Below are 20,555 nucleotides of genomic sequence, written 5' to 3'. Positions count from 1 at the left end.
TACTTTACACATTAAAAAATTAAGTTGCTTTTCATCCCCTAAGAACCATTCTTACTCCTGTTGAGAATGCATGACCTGTCAGACCAGAGTAGTTTGATTTGGGACACAACAGAAGCAGATCACAGAACTAAATGCTAGATGAAATCAATTTGGGAAGAAAATCCAGGAAGATGGCAGACATAAGAGTACGTCTAGATTAAGCTTAGCATGGGTCAGGACAGATAGCAGGCCATAAAGTTTAGCCAAATAGGACATAGGTTGGAAAAGGCAGTTTTGGTGGAAAACAGGAGAACATGGTTCAAGGCAGGCAGAGGCAGGAGAATATTGGTCCACTGGGTCAGAGAATGCCTCATACAGAGAAATCCCAATATCCAGAAAAGCTCCATGGAAGGGAAGTTCCTCTCAGGTCTGTAGCCAGACTAGACATTTGCCTTTAATTCTAAAACGCCCTTAGACTGCCAAGTTGAATGTGTCCCATTGATGAAAATCTCTGATTATCATAGGGGAACATGTCAAGTTGGTCCCTGCCTTCCTTGAGAACCACCCACTTCTCCCAGTACTTTGATCCCTCTGTATCAGATGAAAGAACCAAGCCTTTCAACCTGACCTGGAACGGTGCTAAGGGGTTTATGTCCTCAGGCATTCATCAGGGTGATCGGATAAGTCTGATTTTCCTTTTCCTCAAGTCATTTATCTTCTGGAGATCCTTCCCCTCCTGACCTAAAATCAGGAGCAGATCCAGGGCCCTGACTAAGCACTCTCGAAGCTGTGCTTCCTAAAGCACTTAGGATCTCTTAAAGGTCAAGTCCAATAACCTTTCTCATTGATTTCCCAGGTCAGCATCTCAGTGGCATTTGGTACTGTTGCTCACACTCTCTTCTTTAATTAGAGGTCAGTCATTCTGACTCTGGTCTTCATCACACTCTGCTGCCTTGAGTCTTCTGAACATGCTTTACCAGTGTCTTCTCAGTCTTCTCCTCCCTCCTTCCCTCTACTCAAGAGCATCCTTTATCTTTGGTTCCTTTCTATTGCCTTCTATGCCCATCCCCTCCATGCTTCAATTTAAGTTAATAAACATTTGAGCCCTTGTTATGTGTCTAATACTGGTATAAACAGGATATGGTCCTTGCATACTCTTGTGGAGGAACAGACGTGTATATAACCAAGTGAAACACAATTTGAGATATGAAATAGAGATATTTACAAAATATTTAAGCAACCCAATTGAGGAGGTCATTAATTCTGTCTTGAAGAGATCGCAAAAGACATCACAGAGGATTTTTTTTTTTACTTTGTGCCTTGAAGAATGAATAAGGATTCATAAAACAGAATAGTTGAAAGAAGAGCATTACAGATGGTTGAGGATGGGAAAGGAATGGCATGATCAAGAGGGTTTAGGAAGTCCATGTGACTTGAAGGGAAGTAGGAGCACGTCATCACAATGCCTAGCACATTCACTTTTTAAAAATAAACATAGCTCGTATTTACTTTATGTCATGCACTGTGCTAGGAGCTAACGATACAAAGATAAATAAGCTTCTCCTTCAAGAGCTCAAAGTATAGTAGGGAGACAGACGTGTTCAAAAAATTAATATATGCAATACAAGCTAATCCATGCAGTGATGGTAACATGTATAGGACACAAAATAAACAGTGACTGGCTCTGAGTGGAAGGATTAACAGAGGATGCTTCAGAAAAAAAAGTGTTATCTGAGCTGAGTCTTAAGAGATGAACTAAAGGTTTGTGGTTTGGGAGGCAGAATAAGGGCCCCCCAAAGATGCCCACATCCTAAACCTATTAATATGTTACCTTACTTAGTGATAAGGACTTTGCAGATGTGATTAAATTCAGGGAAGATGAGGGGCACCTGGGTGGCTCAATCAGTCAAGCATCTACCTTTGGCTCAGCACATGATCCTGGGGTCCCTGGATCCAGCCCTGTGTTGGGCTCCCTGCTCAGTGGGGAGTTTGCTTCTCCCTCACCCTCTGCCCCTTCCCCGCTCGCACTCTCTCTTTCATGCTCTCTCTCAAATAAATACAATCTTAAAAAAATTTCAAGGAAGATGGAAAGATTACAGATTATCCAGGTGAACTCGAAGTAATTATAAGCATCTTTATATAAAAGGGAAACAACAGTGTCTGAGGCAGAGAAGATGTGACAACAGGAGCAGGGGTTGGAGTGACATGGCCATCAGCTAAAAATAAGAGAAACCTCAAGAAGCTAGAGAAAGCAAAGAACAGATTCTTTCCTAGAACCTCCAGAAGGTGTACAGCTCTGCCAACACCTTGGTTTTAGCCTCATAAGACTCATTTCAGACTTCTGATTTCCGAAAGAGTAAGATAATAGAATTGTGTCATTTTTAAGCCACTAAGTTTGTGATAATTTGTTACAACAGTAAAAGGAAACTGCCACAGATGGATCAGCAGGCAGGGTGCAGGGGTGGAGAGCATTTCAGGCAAAAGGAATGGCATCAATGAATCATGGAACACATCAAAAACTAAGGATGTACTGTATGGTGACTAACATAAAGTAATAATAATAATAATAATAATAATAATAATAATAATAATAATACATACATACATACATACCAAAAAAAAGGAATGGCATAAGCAAAGGCACAGAGGCACAAACTATCATGGCACACCCTTGGGGCAGGAGTTGCAAGTAGTTTAGTGTTGCTTAGGTTCAAGGAGCAGAAGAAAAGACTGGAATGTGACGCAAGTACTGGATGATATAGGGCCTTGTAAGGTCCTACCTTACCGTGGAGCTGAAGTACTGCTTATGCTTAGAAGATAACTCAGGAGGCATTCCAGTGTATTAAACAAAAACATAAAAACACCAGATTTTCAATTTTGGAAGAAAGGGTGAATGGGGAAGAGCCTGGGACAGGGTGACTATTTAGGAAGCTGTTGCAAACATCTTGGGGAAAGTGCCCCAACTTGGACTAAAGCAGTGTGAATAGGAGAAGTCAGAATAAAGAGATATTTAAGACTCAGAGAGTGACAGAATACTGGTGACAAAGACAAAGGGAAGAGTCAAGGATAAACCTAGATTTTTGAGTTGCATCTTAGTGGATAGCTGGGCTGCCTACTGAGATGGGAAAAACTGGAGGATCCTCTCAATATTTCTTAGATTCATGTTTTCTTTATTCCTGTGTCCAGTAAGCTGATTAGCCCCATCAACCTATATTTAGACTGTCTTTAAGTTCTCCTAGCCACATTTTCTAATGCTAACCTTTCTCTTCCTTAATCCATTCTGTACGTTATAGTTAGAACAACTATTCGATATTCAACAGACATTTATTTAATGCCAGGGCCTATTACAGACCTTGAGGATATTATAACGAACAAAGCAATTTAAAAAATAAACTAGCCTACATTCAATCTAGGAGGTCTTTAGAAGGTAACTTCAGAGTTTTCTAGCACTAATTCACATCTTCTACAATGACTGCTAATTTCCCGACTTTATATCTAGATTTTTTGGTGTGTGCTCAGGCTGTCAATTAGCTTGTCCCAAGCTAAGTATAAGAAGTCTTACAAGCAGGTTGTGATCTAAAGCAGTGCTTCTCATACTATGTGTGGGTTGTTTCTTAAACATTTCCCAACTATTGTGGTCTGATACCTGGTCTTCCAGCACATGACTAGTGCACAGGTCATGCACACCCCATATGACTCCCTGTGTGAATTTCACAGCACCCAAACTCTTCTATACCCACTTGGTGACATGAGTCCACTGATGATGTGCTTATATGTCACAGCATTCTTTATTTCTTCTGAAAACATCTAAGCACTTTTTCGATTTCTGTACTCTCAATTTCAACACTACCCACAGACCACCCTTCAAGTCCCCACATATACTAAATCCCTTAGTAAAACAGTTTTGAGGAATTTGGAACAAATTACATGGTGATTGCATTACTTACTAGCCCACTGAAACCTATATTGGCCTTGCTAGCTTACAGTTTTCCTAGAAATAGACCCTAGAGTATGTGGAGGTAGGTGAATGAAGAGCTCTTCCACTGCTGTTTGGCACATACTTATTTCCTCTTCTTTTTCATGTTTTCCTTTTACTTCTTTCATCAGCTACCTCCTTAATCTACCCCCAACTCATACATATGAAGAAGAAAATGTGAAAGCTCTTCAATTCTTTATCAAGTTCTTGGTGGAGATGGCTCAACAACTTCAATTTCATTAGCCCTAAGTAGGTGGAGCTATTTAGCATAAATCCTGTGTTAAGTCAACTTCAGGCTTATGAACTAGATGAGACAAGGAAATAGAAGGAGACTTTTGTCTCTGATTCACTGGCCCAATGCTGATGCGGCTTATGCTGGACTTCCTCCAACCACCACCAACTACATTTAACAGCCTTATATTACAGCTCTTCCAGGATTCTTTTTCAATCCTCATTCTCCTCATCCTTTCTGTGGTTGACACCATTAATTCTTTCTTCCCTGTGAATAATGTCTCTTTGCCTATGGCTTCCATGACTCCATGTTGGATTTGTTCCTACTTCTTGGTCTATTCCAGTTTAGTCCTTAAAATCTCCTTCTCCCTCTCCTCCTTTCCCAAGGGCCTCATCCTAGACCTCTTTTACTGACTCTCATGATCTCCAGATGATCTCATCCTCTCCTGTGGACTCAGTTATCAACTAGATATACTCATGACTTCCTGAGTATAAGACTCATAATTCCAACTGCTTTCTCAACATCTTCATATAAGTATCTCACAAATGTCATGAACTCAACTTAATGTTATTTTCCAAAAACCTCTTCTTCCTGCATTCCATATCAGAACACTGCCATCCATTTAAACATTCAAGATAAGTGCTTGAAAGCATCCCTGACTCTCCCCTTTCCCTCATTCCTCATCTTCAACAAGTCACCACTCACTGTTCCAACACTGTTTGTTCGCCCAATCATTCTCTTTGTCTCCACCTTCACTGCCTTGTTTCAGGCTCTCTCACTTCTCACCAGGACCATTCTCAGTTCTCCAAACCCACATATCAACAATGTCATACCTGGACTCAGAGATGTCAGGCCCACCCTTTCTAGAGCAACCTCTACTCAGTTGCTGCATTGCCCTTTCTCTTGACAGGCAAATCCAGTCATTCATACTCTGGAATATTGACTTTCATGTCTCTTCCTTCTCTAGCTCCTTATAATCCAATAAAAATTTCTTTCTGTAATGGATTACCAGGACTTTCACACAGGGGCCCTGACTGACTTTTGTAGACTCTTCTAGTTTAACAATGAACAAATCACCACATATCAAATGTGCCACCTTTTCCACCATTTCTCAGGCCTCTGTACCTTTGTGCATTCTATTCTTGCCAGCAGGTATGAACCAACCCCTGCCCTCTGCCTTGATGGGGTACTGCTCATCTATGACTTGGCACCTATGCTTTCTCTCCTCCAAGCATGGGCTGCTGCACCTTCCATCACATAGCCATAGTACTTTGCAAGGCCCTCTACAGGCAGTTCCCTCAAAGGAGTTTTTATAGCCAGATGCTGGACTATGTTCTAAAGGTACAAAGAAGATGGTCCTACTATCAAAGAGAGTCAATTAGTAGAGAAAGACATAAGTGTAAATAGCAAATACATTATTGATTTTTAAGAAGTCAGTGTTACAAATAGTACAGGTGCTGTAGAAGTATAGACAGCACACAGTGGACAATAAACAAAGGCAGAAATAGCCGATTCTAATTGTGAGATTGGAGATTGGAGGAGAGTTATGTAAGGAAATACGTCATAAAAGAGACAACCCTCCTGGAAGATGATGAGAGGAGGGCTTTGCAGGCAGAGGACAGCATGAGCAAAGACCTGGCAGGACAAAACAGCATGTGCTGTTTAGGGAAAAGCAATTGGTCCTCTATGGGTGATCTTGGGCATCAGCATAGATGCAGTTAGACAGGAGGTTGGAGAACAAGTAGGAGGATTTTCCATATAGGCAAAGAGGAGCTACTGCAGGGACAGACAAAATGTTTCAATTCATATCTTTAGAAAGATCATTCTACCAACAATTTAAAGAGTGCAATATAATGTTTTTTTCTATTGGATTTGAGCTCCTTGATGTCAAGTATTATGTCTCTTTCATTTTTATCTTCCCAGTGCCAAACGCACACAAACAATGGGAGAGAGGCTACATGGTGTTGGTGCTGCAGTGTGGGTCTGAGAGTCAAGGGAACTGAGCTCTGGGTCAGGCTCAATGAGATATCAGCAACCGGAATCATTGCCCACTGTTCAGAGAGTGGTTTATATAACCTTTGGTTCAACTTGTGCTTCATGGTGCACTAAGCTTTTGACACTCACCTCTATAAACTGGAGACAGATTTGTTATTTGTATTGCCAAATATTGACTGCAAACTTTAAAAAAAGGAACCCCCCTTATAGCATTACAGAATATTAGAGCAAAAGAGAACTGAAAGATGATCTTGAGTAAGCCACCATTTTATAGATGAGGAAATTGAAGCACAGAGTGACTTGCTGATGTCTCAAGACATGGTTGTTTGGATAGTAACTTTTTGAGAAATGAAATAAGTGTAGAGTTACTTCTGTGAAGACAAATGGTGGAGGACCATTCTCACATAAGCCGGGCCAGCATTGCCCTACCTTGTTCTTAACAGGTATCAGTTGCCAGTAATGAGAAGGCAACCTATACACCAATGAAGAAAAGATAAAATTTATTTGTGTGCACTAAAATCTTCTTCTATGACAAAAGGTATCTTTCCTTTTTCTTCCTTTTTTCAAAAGATTTTTTAAAAAGGTTTTATGTATTTATCTGGGAGACAGAGAGAGAGAGAGGAAGAGAGCACAAGCAGAGGCAGCAGCAGAGGGAGCGGTCGAGGGAGAGGGAGAAGCAGGCTCTCCACTGAGCAGGGAGCCCAATGCGGGGCTTGATCCCAGGATCCCACAATTATGACCTGAGCCAAAGGCAGATGCTTAACCGACTGAGCCACGCAGGCGCCCCTCTTTCATTTTTCTCATCTGCCATTTTTCTCATCAGTACATAATTCCCTCTCATTTCTTCCAAGTTTAATGTAACACTAGCTTTTACACACTTGATACCCTTAGGAAAAACTGGGAAAAAGAAGTGGATGGGAAAGCATTCAGATTATTTAATAATATATGATATCTTAACATTGCAGTAACGCTTATCATGCTCTTTTTCTTCAGCTTCTGGGTCTGTGATTGGGAGGAGAAACTCATCTCCAGTGACAACACTTCTTCTTCCCATTATTATTTCTTGTGCAAGGTACCAAAATTTTTTCTTGTAATCATCTCACTTTGGAGATAAGGAAAGGGACAGCAAGTTCAGCCTGTATATTGGGAATTTTCCTAAAGAATGTTATTTCGACTTTCTTCATGACATAAATTATACTCTGTTTAAATTTTAGATAGTGTATTTTGGTTCGAAATGTGCTATGAATTTGAGAACTTTCTGTTGTGTCATGGTGACCCAGCCAGAAGACTTTTTGATTCCTAAAGACTATTAATCTTATGTCCCCAAATATATTTTATATGCAGTTCAACAAATGAAAATTAGATGCTCTTAATGGGTTCGGGGATAAATGAGCCAATGAGAACAAGCCCTGTTTTAAATAACAGCTTCAGAGAGATGGACCAGTCAGGGATGGGCACCCTGAGGGGTGGAGAAAGGAGCATTTCAGGAGGCTGAGCCTAGAGGTGGAATTGCTACACTATACATCTTGTTTGTTTAGAGGAGATCCTGAGACCGCAATCCACGCTGTTAGCTTCTTCTCTTAAGAACAAACCAAGCAACTAAACACAGAGTCCACGCTTAGCTAAGTCAAAGCCCACGGGGTTACTGGCATCGCAGGCTTTTAAAATTCTTTGTAGCAATGAATGGCCTAAATTTTGAAGGGGGTATAGGATTGAGACTGAAATAATACAGACCACAGATCTAGAAACTTTTAAAAGCGACTCCTAAAATCTTCTGTCTCCTGGAATTCTTATTGTTGACATCAAAGCAGAGACTGAAATCTTTTCAGCTACAACCCGTACCTATAATCATATAGCCAAAATTAAAGCCAGTTAAATAGTGAACTTTCATTTGGGCCCCTCCTCTTGTTTAGTCTTCTACTCTTGTCCCCTTTTTCTACGGTGTAACATTTTCTTCGATTAATATAATTTGAGTTCCAGTTATAGTAAAGATGCTGGGTGAGGTGCTATATAGAAATCAACTATACACATATACAGTATTCAGAGTTAGAGAGACTATTAACAGAAATCTTCTAATTGTGCCCAACAGTGTTGCTAGGGAAAAGGCAAAAAATTGAGTATTCAGCTCCATTCTATTAAATAATTAAAGGGCCTAGGACTGTTGATGACACCAGTTCTGTTTCATCAGTTACCTTCCAGTAACTGAAAGGAATACTCTTACCTGGGAAAACAGGGCTGATCTGGTGAGGCTACTTGCAGGCTGAGTGAAATGGGGTACGCACCCCAACTTGGGAAGTTTATCGCCAGCTTGCCCTTATGAGTTAAGGGCAAGTGTTGTGTCTTAAAGGGTTATGGGTGGGATCATCTCTCCAGACAGCTGCACACTGACCTCTACTCTTGTAGTGATTCAAAATCCTTACATTCTACTGTGGTTTCCCCACTATGATTCATAGTTTGGCCTTATAGGAGAGATGGATCATTCCCTCTCCCCTCTTTGCTGCTTCTACTGATGATTTGAAATGCCCTTGTTTTAGGTGATTGTCAAAGGCAGCAATTTAGGCACACTGTTGCTTTTAGGACTGGAAATCAAAAGCCCTCTCCCCCAACCAATGCCATAACTGTGTATCTAGAAATTATTTATAAGAAAACATAAAGTAGTTAATTTGCTTATCAAATATAAGTAAATAGTGCCAAGGCAAGCATAGAAAATAAACACAAATAAAAGTATTGTATCAGCCAGATCATGCTGTCCCCAACCTGACCCCTCTGCCCAAGCTGATGTTTGCCTCCTGCAGATGCAGCCCTGCCCAATCCTTGTGCCAATGAGAGCCAGATATTATTCCAGTTCTTGCTCCAAAAGAGAGGGGAGAAATCAGGAAATAGTTTATTCATACCTCAATTCCCAGCACCTAGTCCAATGCCTGGCACAGTGCCCAGCACATAAAAAACACTCAGTAAATACTGCTTGAATGAATAAATAGGCTGCCACTCCCATAAACAGTATCCAGTGAGTTGGGATGGACCTATCCTCCTGAGGCTTCTTGGATTCATTAATCTTCAGTTTCCTTACCTGTCTCTCACCATGTATGGCTGACCGTCTTGGCTGGCCCTTCTGATCCAGTCCTCTGACCCTGATTCCCCTTCCAAAATCCCTGGGTGGATCACAGCATAGCCTGCAACACCAGCTGATGGGCCAGGGGTAGGGGGGTGGTGGAGGTGGCCAGACCTTCTTTACCCCTGTCCTACAGCTTCCTCTCCCTAAGCCAAGGCCTGTTTCAAGGGTCTCCTATATTGCCCAGGAACCTCCTGATTAACAACCCTGAGTCGTAACATTGAGTATCCCCTCTCCCCAAGGCTTTGCACTGCTTCCTGACTCATTCCTTGGACACAATTGCCACAGTCTTCTCCATGTCATGACTCAACTTTGACTCTTTTTGCCATAAGTCATCTTACTCTCATCTGTTTTGCCGTTAAAATCCAAATATGAAATCCACATTAAGATAATTTTGTCATGGATTTGCTCAAAGTTGCAAGGACTTGACTTAACCTGGTCTGTTTCTTTCTTGTTTTTCAACTAGCCAATCTTGTCTTTCTGGAAATTGAAGTTAATTCCCTCTTAGAAGAACTTTCCTGTCCTCATCTGATTTTTATGGGCTCCTTCCAGTATTAAACACTCTCTCCCATGCTTCTTATCAATCTGTACAGTTTCTTTCCTTTCCAACCTTTTGTTTTACGATCCCTTTTCACCGTATTGATTAAGGCTTTCGTTAACTCTTGACTAAGCTATAGGAGAACCTCCTATATGGTCTTCTTACTTATTATCCCAGTTTATAATAAGGCCCTTGACCTTGCTATCTATGGGGTCTGAGCAAGTTCCTTTTGCTCTAATTTGTTCTTCATCTGTAAAATAGGCTTATTATAGTATATGCATTACAAGGTTATTATAAATATAAGCAAATATCCCAAGTTCTCTCAGGGTGTAAATCCAGATGTTAATTAAAAATCATGGGGCGCCTGGGTGGCGCAGTCGTTAAGCATCTGCCTTCAGCTCAGGGCATGATCCTGGCATTATGGGATCTATGGGATCGAGCCCCACATCAGGCTTCTCCGCTATGAGCCTGCTTCTTCCTCTCCCACTCCCCCTGCTTGTGTACCCTCTCTCGCTGGCTCTCTCTATCTCTGTCAAATAAATAAATAAAATCTTTAAAAAAAAATCTTAAAATGGTTCTCATCCTTCCCCAAATATTTTCAGGAAACCCACATAATGGACCAACTTAATGGATATTAAATGTTCAGTGCCAATCACTGATCTAGGCTCTGGGGGACACAGCAATGAACACATGGATACTACTTTCATGGAGTTTATATCCTAGATAAGAAAGGTGACAATTTGTTTTAAAAGAAGAAAAGGGAAGGGCACCTGGGTGGCTCAGATGGTTAAGCACCGATTCTTGATTTCAGCTCAGATCATGATTTCAGGGTCCTGAGATTGAAGCTGTTGTAGGGTTCTGTGTTTAGTGCAGAGTCTGCTTGAGATTCTTTCTCTCCCTCTGCCCCTCCCCCCTGCTCACTCTCTCTCTTTCAAAAAAAAAAGAAGTAGGAGAAATAAGAAAAATTATGGTATGTGAAATGGTGATGAGTGCTGTGCAGAGAAGCTTGGGGTGGGACAGCGGGAGTAGGGGGTGTTCAGTTTTATACAGAGTGGTCTCATTGAGAAGGTGTTGTTTGTACAAAGACATCGAGTGAGTCATTAATGCACAGATGTTACCTGTGTTCTTGAATCATTTATTGTCACAGTTAGCCGGACGCCATGATGCTGGCTCTGGCAGCACCACTGTGAGCTAGAAGCCCACAGCAGTGCCTCATTCGAGCCTGCATTGTTCCTCTAGTCAATGATGCTTTGAAAAACAGGAAGTAAGAGAGTCCATTTTTGTCAGACTAATTAACGTTCAAGGTAAAGTGTTACTGAGCTAACGGAGGTCACGTACTGTTACCTTACTAACAAAAACTTCTTCTGCCACCATGGTTGGCCCTGTGATGCTAGTTTTGTGGGAAATTTAGAGCTGGATAAGCCCTGTGGTGCCTGTCAACATCTTCTTTCCAAGTGAAAAAGGAAAAGCTCTCTTCCTGGAGATGCTACACTCAGTTACCCACCGGGTAATAGGCCCTAGGGCATTACGGAGCTTCACTAAATGACTCTTTCTATTACACAGAGGCCCTTCTTTGTTTTCTTCTGGGAAGACACATACAGGGAAGCTGAATTAGGCCCTACCCCATGACAGCCGGACTGGCCATGACCTTCCAGGACTAAGCCCAGACTTACCATTGCAGACTCCTGACTCAACAGGCTGTGCTCTCCCTGGGGGGCCCACTATACCTGCCAGTAATCTGCTTACCTCTGGAACTCCCCCTGGACATGTCCATGCATGACTAAAACCCTACCAAGGCTTTGAGTTTTCCCCTCAGCAAACTTCTCAACCCTCTTGTAAATCAATGGATGCCAGTCATTGCTTGAGGGGAAAGGATATTGTCTTACTCTGTATCACAGACATATTTGTCTTAATTCTGGCCCAGCTGGGACTTTGTATTACACAGTAAATAGAAACACTATTCATAAAGTGACTAGCAGAATTCCTCTCTGTAGTAGGTGCTCAAAAATTAATAACTATCATAATTATGTAGGTAAATTATGGGGGATTATAAATTAAGTCTTTATGATTTTAATTTTTCAAAATGTTTTACAAAATTATGTATTATATAATCAGAAGCAAGTTCTTAAAATAATAATAAAAAATCCCTCTTGACACCTATCTGTTTTCTTCCCCTCCTTTTCATCTAAACTTCTCAGAAGAATAGTCGTATACTCACTATTTCCACTTCCTCAAATTGCTTCTGTCTGGTTTCTGCCCCAACCATTCCTCTAAAATTGCTCTCACTGAAGCCACCAACTATTCCTTAATGTCATTCCCTCAGGAATGTGTGGGTGGGCTGGGAAGGGAAGGCATCCTCAGGTAAATGACAATTTTGAGCACAGTGGATTTGGGTAGAAGAGGGGAGTGGCAAGGGAGCAAGAAGTGAGGCAATTTACATCCAAGCTAAAAGCATGATCCAGAACCAAAGTTGAATCCAAACACTCACCATATCCAAGAGTCAAGCAGTCTAGTTGGAAGCCAACTCACCTAAGTAGAAGAAAGAGTCCAGAAACAAGCCAACTCCAAACAGGTAATAAGCTGACAAACCAAGGTAGTTCCAGAAGGAAGAGTGCAAGGAGATGGCAGGCCCAGAACTCCAAACTCAGCAAGTCACCAGCTGCATTTAGCTGGGCTTTACTGGGAGTGCCTGATGAAAAGTCCTAACTTACCAAGACACTTTTCAAAAATGAGAGATGGGCTCCCAGGAGTACTCCTATACTGGATATGTCAACAAAGTGCCTGCCACACCCAACTTCCTCTTCAAATGAAACTGCCCCACCCACAGCCCCCTGATCTGAGAAGCAGAGCTAGGTTGTTCTTTACCAAGGGATGGCTCCTGAGTGGACCAGGGATTGGCCCCTGACATTAGGGCTGCCCTCCAAAAATCAGAGCTCAAATGGAAAAGATGAATTGGGTGTATCAGATTCTCTTCTTCTAGGATTTGAATTGGGAAACATGGAAATAATAAGGTCAGTTAGCATGGACTCTGAAGTTGAAAGAATGTCATACAATGGAATAAGGGCAATGGAGGGTCATACAAACCAAATCTATGAGGAGGCAGAACAGTCTGATAAGAAAGCAGAATTTATGAATAAGCAGCAATCATGCAGTAGAAAAAATACATGAATAGTAAACAGAATTTGTTAATTGGAATAGGATAGAAGGAAGCAAACCTGCAAAGAGTAGCTCAGAAATGGTGCACCAGTGTTACAAAGATCCTGTCATCTGGCTCAACTAAAAGCCACTTTTCTGCCACCTAGATTTACTAATGCTCCTGCGTTCTTCATCAGGCAACCCCAACTTCCTGGATTCCCTTGCTAAAGCTTGTTGGGCACCTACTATTAGCTAGGCATGGTTCGAGGTATTTGGGATCCAACAGTGAACAAAACAGGAAAGTAGTTACAACAAACACCTTATTACTTCAGGTAGGGTCTCTGTTTCAAAGGACCACATCAAAACAATTTCTCATGCCCTCACTCCTTCCCATGGTCAGTTGGTGACCTCAGTCATGGTGTCATAATGAGTCTACCCCCACTTGGGAATTCAATTCATGTTTATCCTCCCTTGTCATTGGGGTAGTGGCTAGAGAATTAGGAGAAGAGAAAAGAATTGAAGAAGCTGGGAGACTAGGCATGGGGGAAGTCAGCTGATGCTGGCATATGACAATGACAGCAGAGCGGCTGAATGCCCAGGCTTTCAGTTAACTGAGATTGGAAATTTGGCTCTACCATTTACTCATTTGGTAAGGCCAATTTTCTCAGCTGTAGATTGGAGGTAGAACATTATCCTCCTTATTGCGTTATTGTGAGGATTAAGTCAGAAAATATATGCAAAGCATTTAGCACGGTGCATGGCCCAGAGTAAGTGCTCAGTAAGTGACAGCTGTTGTTGCTGGCATTCTTATTATTAGCAGTCCTCCAGGTTTCACATTCAGTAGATAGGATGAATATGCTAGGGGAAAGCTGGATGGCATCCTACAGGCAAACCTTCTCTTGAAGTCCTCTGTCAGCCAGAACTTCGTATGCTCATTGAGGTTCCTTCGAGTTGGTTCACCCCTTCCCGGGTTCTCTCTAGTGTGAGGGAAAAGGGCACAAGAAGATGATAAGGATGAAAACTATTGTTGCACAGCAACACAGTCCTGGAAGGAGGGAAACAATAAATTCTGGAAGCAAAGTCTGCAGCAATGACAATAACAGCTTTCTTTGGGAAGCGCAGCTTCTCTTCACTTGAGGTCCAGGTGTCATCATGGTAGCGTACCAAAACACACACCGGACAGGGCCACAGGTTGTGTTTTAGTAGCAGAACAGGTAGGTGGCAAAGCTAATGCTGCATCAGGCCTTCCTGTGGGATGTGCACCACCCTACTCTTACAGAGGCCTTACTAGTATCTTACACCTCTATAAGTTGCTTCCAAGAGGCCCTAGATGTGGATTAGGACCATATGTAGATGTCTGAAAGACAGTTTGGACTGAATGACTGAAATACTCAAGCTAGAATCTTCCAAGGTTGTGTCTCTCTGCTACTCCCTTATACCCAGGCTTACAACATAGACCATCTGCTCTGTGGTTCTGTTGCTGTATGTGTTGCTTGATGGAGCACCCAAGGCTCATAAGATAAGGCAGACCACCCTGCATAGCATGAGCTAAGCTTCTAGGTTTCTACTAGCTGTTCCAGGATACTGTGGACTGAGTTCTATGCAGACTATCATGCCTTAGGCCCTCTAGGCCTTGGAGACGTTGTAACAGCAAGCCATTCTCCTTCCCAAATGAGGATAACAGAGGACAGGCTAGGGCTCCTCCTCAGCAGGATGGCCCCCTCCATCATGTTGGCAGCATTGGTCCCAACAGGGTAAGGTTGAACTAGAGTTAGCTGGCTAGAGTTGCCACACGGGTTAGGAGGACAGACTCTGGATCTGGATTGCCCACATTCAAATCTCGGCTTCTACTTCTGAGCCACTTTTTTACCTGTGTGACCTTAGAGGAATTACTCTATCCCTCTGTCTCAGTTTCCTCATCTCTAAAACAGCAAAAACAACAGCACATGCCTCGTAGGGTTATTATAAGGATTGAATTTGTTAATATAATTAAAGTCCTTAGACAAATATCTGGCACATAGTAAGTGCCTGCTGGTGCTATAATGGAGCAGAGGTGAAGGGAGTCTTGGGATGTCCAAAAAATAGTGCCAAGCTCAGCACATCAGGCCAACTTCCTTCTCTTTCTTTAGGAGGTCGTTGCTGGGGGGGCGGGTTGTGATGGATATGCACAAACTCCAACTGACCACAAAGAGCAAGATGCTAGCTGGTGCCCTCACCTCAGAGCAGTTCATTCAGTTCAAGTGTCTGGATACTTAACCACTGAAATGTTGTAGTTGGCTTACTCCATGGACATCAAGGGCAAGAGCCACTCTATGGACACCACTGGGACTTTCTCACAGCCACAGTTGGACAGTTGTCCAGCATCCTGCTTTCCAAGCAGAAAGGAGAAATCTCATTTCATAAGTGTCCTCTTGTGACCACAAATAAATCTTATATCTTCATAAACAGCTGGGGCTGGATTAAAAAGTGTGACAACTTGGAGGCTCACCTGAAGACAGAAAGTCTCTTCTAGGAGGCAACCCTGTCAGGTCCCCTCCCTCTTCAGGAGCTTTGAACTTATTACTCAATAAACTTTGCTTTGCTGCCTACCAGAAAAAAATAAGATTAATAAGTCTGCTCTGACAATAGGTTTGCAAGGTTTGGCAAGGTCTGACCAGCAACCTATGATCTCAAAACCAGCAGCCCCATTGTCAGTAATTTGCCACATCTGCAGAGCAGATACAGTGGCCACCGTCTGAGACCACAAATCCTCATTTCCTCTCTGAAAGCCGAATTACAGAAAATTAGCAGGAGACACAGCCTTATGAATTGAGGGACAGTGTTCAACCCCACTTCATCAAGATGGGAGTAGACAGTAACCAAGAGTAGGGATGTGCTGTAAGGTTGGGTTTTCTAAGCTGAGAGAATAGTCCAGAACCTCAGACAAGTACACACAGGTACGGAGTGTAAAATTCAGGACACCGAGACCCAGAAACAAAGAACTACCCAAACAGGTCAAAAAGTCAAGGCAGTCTCTGGCAGCAGAGTTCAAAAAGAGTGAGCCAGCAACAGGTTGGTGTTTCCAAAGTCAGCTTGTGACTAGCCAGCAGTGGTTCATTTTTCATTCCTGGCATTCCAAGTGGGGAATACAGCTGGTAATAGACACTTCCATGAGGTTAGATGTACTGTCAGGGACTAGGCCTAACTGTCAACATCAGTGGACCTTTCTCAGTCCAGCTCTTCAAGTATTCAGCTGTCCCTGACTGTTAGAAACTCTGTTTGGTGTCACTCTACACATTTGGCTTCTGAGGCTTTGTAATCTTCTGATCTCCTCCTACCTGCTCCTTCTCTGCCTTCTTCAAGGGCTCTTCTTCTTTCTGATCCTTAAATATTCATATTTCTCATGCCCTTGACCCCCTGCCCTTCTCTTCCCTTTCTTTCCATAGTGCCTGGATGCTCTCATTTGCCATCATTATTCCAGCTAAGCATAACTGGTTGAAACGTTGGTTGTGAAGACAAAGCACCTGGGTGCTTTTTTCCTAGCTGTGAGACTTGAGTGAAGTTTTGTGGGGTTTTTTTTTAAGCTTCTTTAGGTTTAATATCCTTACCTACATAAAGAGGATAAAAAACACCAAGTAGCTCGTAGGACTGTAGAATTAAATAAGAAAATTTATGTAAATTGCTTTCTACAGTGCCTGACATAGTAAGTGCTCAATAAACATAATCATAATAGCTATTATTTAGTAATACTTATATACTGCTCAATCTTCGATCTTTGTAGCTCAGTACTCTCTCAGGAGCCATTTCCATATATTCATTTGTCTGCTATAGATTTCTACATGGTTGTTCCAACGACACCTCATGTCCATTGGGTCAAAACAAAAACTGGGCTTTTCTCCTAAACCTTCTCTCCAGGGTGCCTGGGTGGCTCAGTCAGCTAATCATCTGCCTTCAGCTCAGGTCACGATCCCAGGATACTGCAGTCGAGCCCCGCTTCAGGCTCCCTGATCAGCAAGGAGCCTGCTTCTCCCTCTAACTCTGCTGCTCCCCTTGCTTGTGCTCTCTTGCTCTCTCTCTGTCAAATAAATAAAATCTTTAAAAAAAAATAAACCGGGTGATTGGTATTAAGGAGGGCACGTGTTGTGATGAGCACTGGGTGTTGTACGCAACTAATGAATCATTGAACACTACACAAAAAGTAATGACGTACCATACATTGGTTAACGGAACATAATAATAAAATTGTTGAGAATATTTGCTGCCCCTGCCTATGGAGCCTATGGGAGGGAAATACATTTCTGCCTCTTTGATAATCTGGCTTGGCAGTTGACTTGCGCTGGCCAATAGAATGGACGCATGAGCATTGTTCAGGTGAAGGGTCGAGAAGAGGGGAAAGACAGCGGAAAGGAGAACGGCATATGTGAGGGCTCTGAGAGAACACAGCATCTGGGGAAGCAAAAATGAATCGTACAGCCGCTTGTGGTCTGTGACTTGGGCCTCCCCCTCCCCCTTACGCAGTGTTTTGTCCCTAAACACTTCTGCCTACTCACCAACCATAAAACCTGTCATGTAAGCTCCTTGAGGCTCTGCTTGCTTCCTTCCATGATCGCAATCTCAACCGATAATTTCCTAAAATGGTCTTAGAGTGTGGAGATTTCGATTTTTAACTGAATTTGACCACTTGACTCTACCTACTTATCCTGAGCAAGTGACTTAGCTTCCCTGAGCTGTGGTTCCTCATTGGTAATATGGGCCAGTGATACTTAATCATGTCTGTAGTGATGCTAATCGTAACATTTAATAATGTTTTCTCTGTGCCAGCCCCCAGTACTAAGTGCTTTTTGCAGTCGGTTGCATTTAATCCTCACAAACACCATGAAGTAGGTAATATTTTTATTGCAAAGGATTCTTGGGAAGTCTGAGTGCGATCCCCATCATGAATGTGCTCTGTAACCATTAAGGGTTAATGTAAAAACGAAATAGTATCACCACGGTGTTCAATAAGTGCACATGTAATAAATAAATAAATACATTCATTTGTATCTGTCTCCTGAGCAAACCAAACAAATGCAGTGGCCAGAATGCAGTGGTGTCATCGCGAAACTACTAAGTGCATGTAATGCCAAACCGCTGAAGGGAGACTTCCATAGAAGTGACCCTGACTCTCCCAAGTTTACAGTCTGATGACCACCACTGCCTGGCACGCATACACAGACCCCTGAGTGAAAGCTCAGGATCAGTTCATGAAGAGGCACTGACATTGTGTCGGACTTACCGCCCACCAAGAGTGAGGGTCTTTCAGGTGCCTGAATGCGCTGGGAGAAATTCATAAGCTTATTGCAGAATTCAGGGTTGGAGCTGAAGCCAATGAGTCTGAGTCTTGGTATTCTCCTTAGTACATGTGTCTCCACTTTCTATCACTTTATCACGGCATTTTCTCTACTCCAAACCTCAACTCTGGGAAATTATTTATTCCCGCTGTATGCACTGGCTTCAGAATGACGGATTCTTAAACTGTCAGTGTCCAAAACCGTGGATGTGTCTAACAAACGCACGTGAATAGGTACTTGTGCGCGCCTGTGTGTGTGTTTATGTGTGTGGGTGTTTGTGTACATGCTTATGAGTGTGTGACAGTGGCTTCCTACACTTACACTCCCCCACTTGGCAAGAAGCGGCTCTGGCTCCCCTCAGTGCAGCCAGTGTGGGAGGGGACCTGACACCAAAACAAATGAGGTGAAAGAGGATAACTGTGGTTTGATGCTCTCAGATCAGATGAGAAGCAATGAATAAGAAAGTCAATGAGCTGAAAATGACTTGAATAGAGGCACCGCCTAGGGATTATGTCCCCTGTAAATGATTGTAATAAACAGTTGGTTAAACTTCATGAAAGTGCTTTGAGCTTTACTATCCACTTTCCCATTCCCAATAGAGGCAGCCTGTCTTGGAGGTTAAGAGCACAGTCTGGGTTCAATATCCAACTCTATCAGATTCTGCCACTCACTAGCTGAATGTCCCTGGGCAAATCGCAATACCTCTATGCCTCTCTTTGTTCACCTCTGATACGAAGAGAGTACTAACTAGTTACCTCGTGGCGTTATTACAAGGATAAAGGAAAATGAAATGTGGTCATTGATTTGCAACCAATACTTGATGGTATTTTACAGGTGACAACACACATGCCTAGAGAAGTTAGCTTCCTCTTCTGGGTCCCCCCAGCTAGTGAGTGGTAGTGCCAGAGGAGCCGGGCATCCCATCCCTGTCCCAGGTCCTTTCCATTCCGGCGCGTGGATCGCCTGTCCCACACTGACATAATTGGCAAGTTACAAATGATTTTTCATGCATAACTACTTTGATTTGCACTTGTTTGCCAAATCCACACATTAGCAAGCTCAGAACCCAAGGGAAAGGTCTACATAGGACCTTCTGAAAACTAGTCTAGATCTAGGATGGCCTGAAGGAGACCCAAAGGGTTATGTGGGTGAAGGAAAAAAATGACACCCTGTCACTCCCCCCTCCCTTGGGGACATGTGGATTACTTACTTTGTGGATTAATGTGACACAGTCTTTAATCCCACGCTGGCTATGGCCTGCCGCTCCCTCCACCATGTGGGGCGTGCGTTCAAGCAATGCAAACTCAGCAGTCAGTCTGCTTTTTACACCTGCCACTCCACCTACTTTTTAAAAATTTTATCCCCCTTGAGCTTTAGAAAAGCAGAGATAAATGTGTTTTCAATGATCTTTGCTCAACTCCCACTATGAAAACAATCGAAAGCCAGCTAGATGAGAAGTCAGGAAGCCAGGGGCTTTCGTCCAGGTAGGACACTGGTCAGTCTTGGGCCCTCAGGCACCTTGGGTCAGTGTTTCAGCCTTTGGTTTTTAATCTGTAATACAAAAAGAAGAAAGGAGCATTTACACAGTGCCTACTCTGTGCCAAGGGCCTTCAATTATGTCACTTTATTTAGTCCTTTAAAAAAAAAAACTCTACTTGATAGGAATTTTTATGTGTTATGCAAATGAGAAAATAAAGGGACAGGAAAGCTAAAAGCTAAATGAATTGCCCTAGGCTCAGGTGGCAAAGAGGAATCTGAGCTGAAATTTGCACCTAGGACCATCTGACTCCGAACTTTATTTACGCTTGGACCAGTAATCCAATGCAGTCTGTAATGCTCCTTTTTATTCTAATATTATGCTCTTCTGTAAGCACAGTTAATCAATAGTTGCCTGAGTTTGTTACAGTGAGTCATTCCATGGGGTCTTATTCTGAGGAGTCAGAGGCCCTGAGGAGATCCAGTACATCCCTTATTTGGTCACCGTTACATTAGCTAGCCCTCCTGACATTCTAAGAAGTAGTTTTTTTTTTTTTAAAGATTTTATTTATTTATGTGACAGAGAGACAGCCAGCGAGAGAGGGAACACAGCAGGCGAGTGAGAGAGGAAGAAGCAGGCTCCCAGCGGAGGAGCCCGATGTGGGACTCGATCCCGGTACGCCGGGATCACGCCCTGAGCCGAAGGCAGACGCTTTAACGACTGCGCCACCCAGGCGCCCCTCTAAGAAGTAGTTTTATTGCCATCAGGAGAAATCTGATACTTGCCTTCATCTTACATGCCT

At 42.7% G+C, this 20,555-nt stretch overlaps 1 protein-coding gene across 1 annotated transcript in view; it reads left to right on the top strand.

Moving 5' to 3' along the window:
• LOC148109209 (uncharacterized) overlaps window positions 1–20,555 on the top strand; it is a 40,913-nt gene that overhangs the window by 13,788 nt on the left and 6,570 nt on the right. Inside the window, exon 2 of the mRNA XM_087866336.1 lies at window positions 7,176–7,254. Coding sequence (XP_087722462.1) covers window positions 7,176–7,190 — 15 coding nt within the window. The 3' untranslated portion in view covers window positions 7,191–7,254. The remainder of the gene's footprint in view (window positions 1–7,175; window positions 7,255–20,555) is intronic.

This window comes from Ursus americanus, chromosome 12 (assembly GCF_024610735.1).
Source record: "Ursus americanus isolate L20-20 chromosome 12, mUrsAme1.1.p, whole genome shotgun sequence".
Classification (NCBI taxonomy): domain Eukaryota; kingdom Metazoa; phylum Chordata; class Mammalia; order Carnivora; family Ursidae; genus Ursus; species Ursus americanus.
The sequence above is the reverse complement of the archived record's forward strand: the minus strand, read 5'-3'. Positions and strand labels throughout refer to the sequence as shown.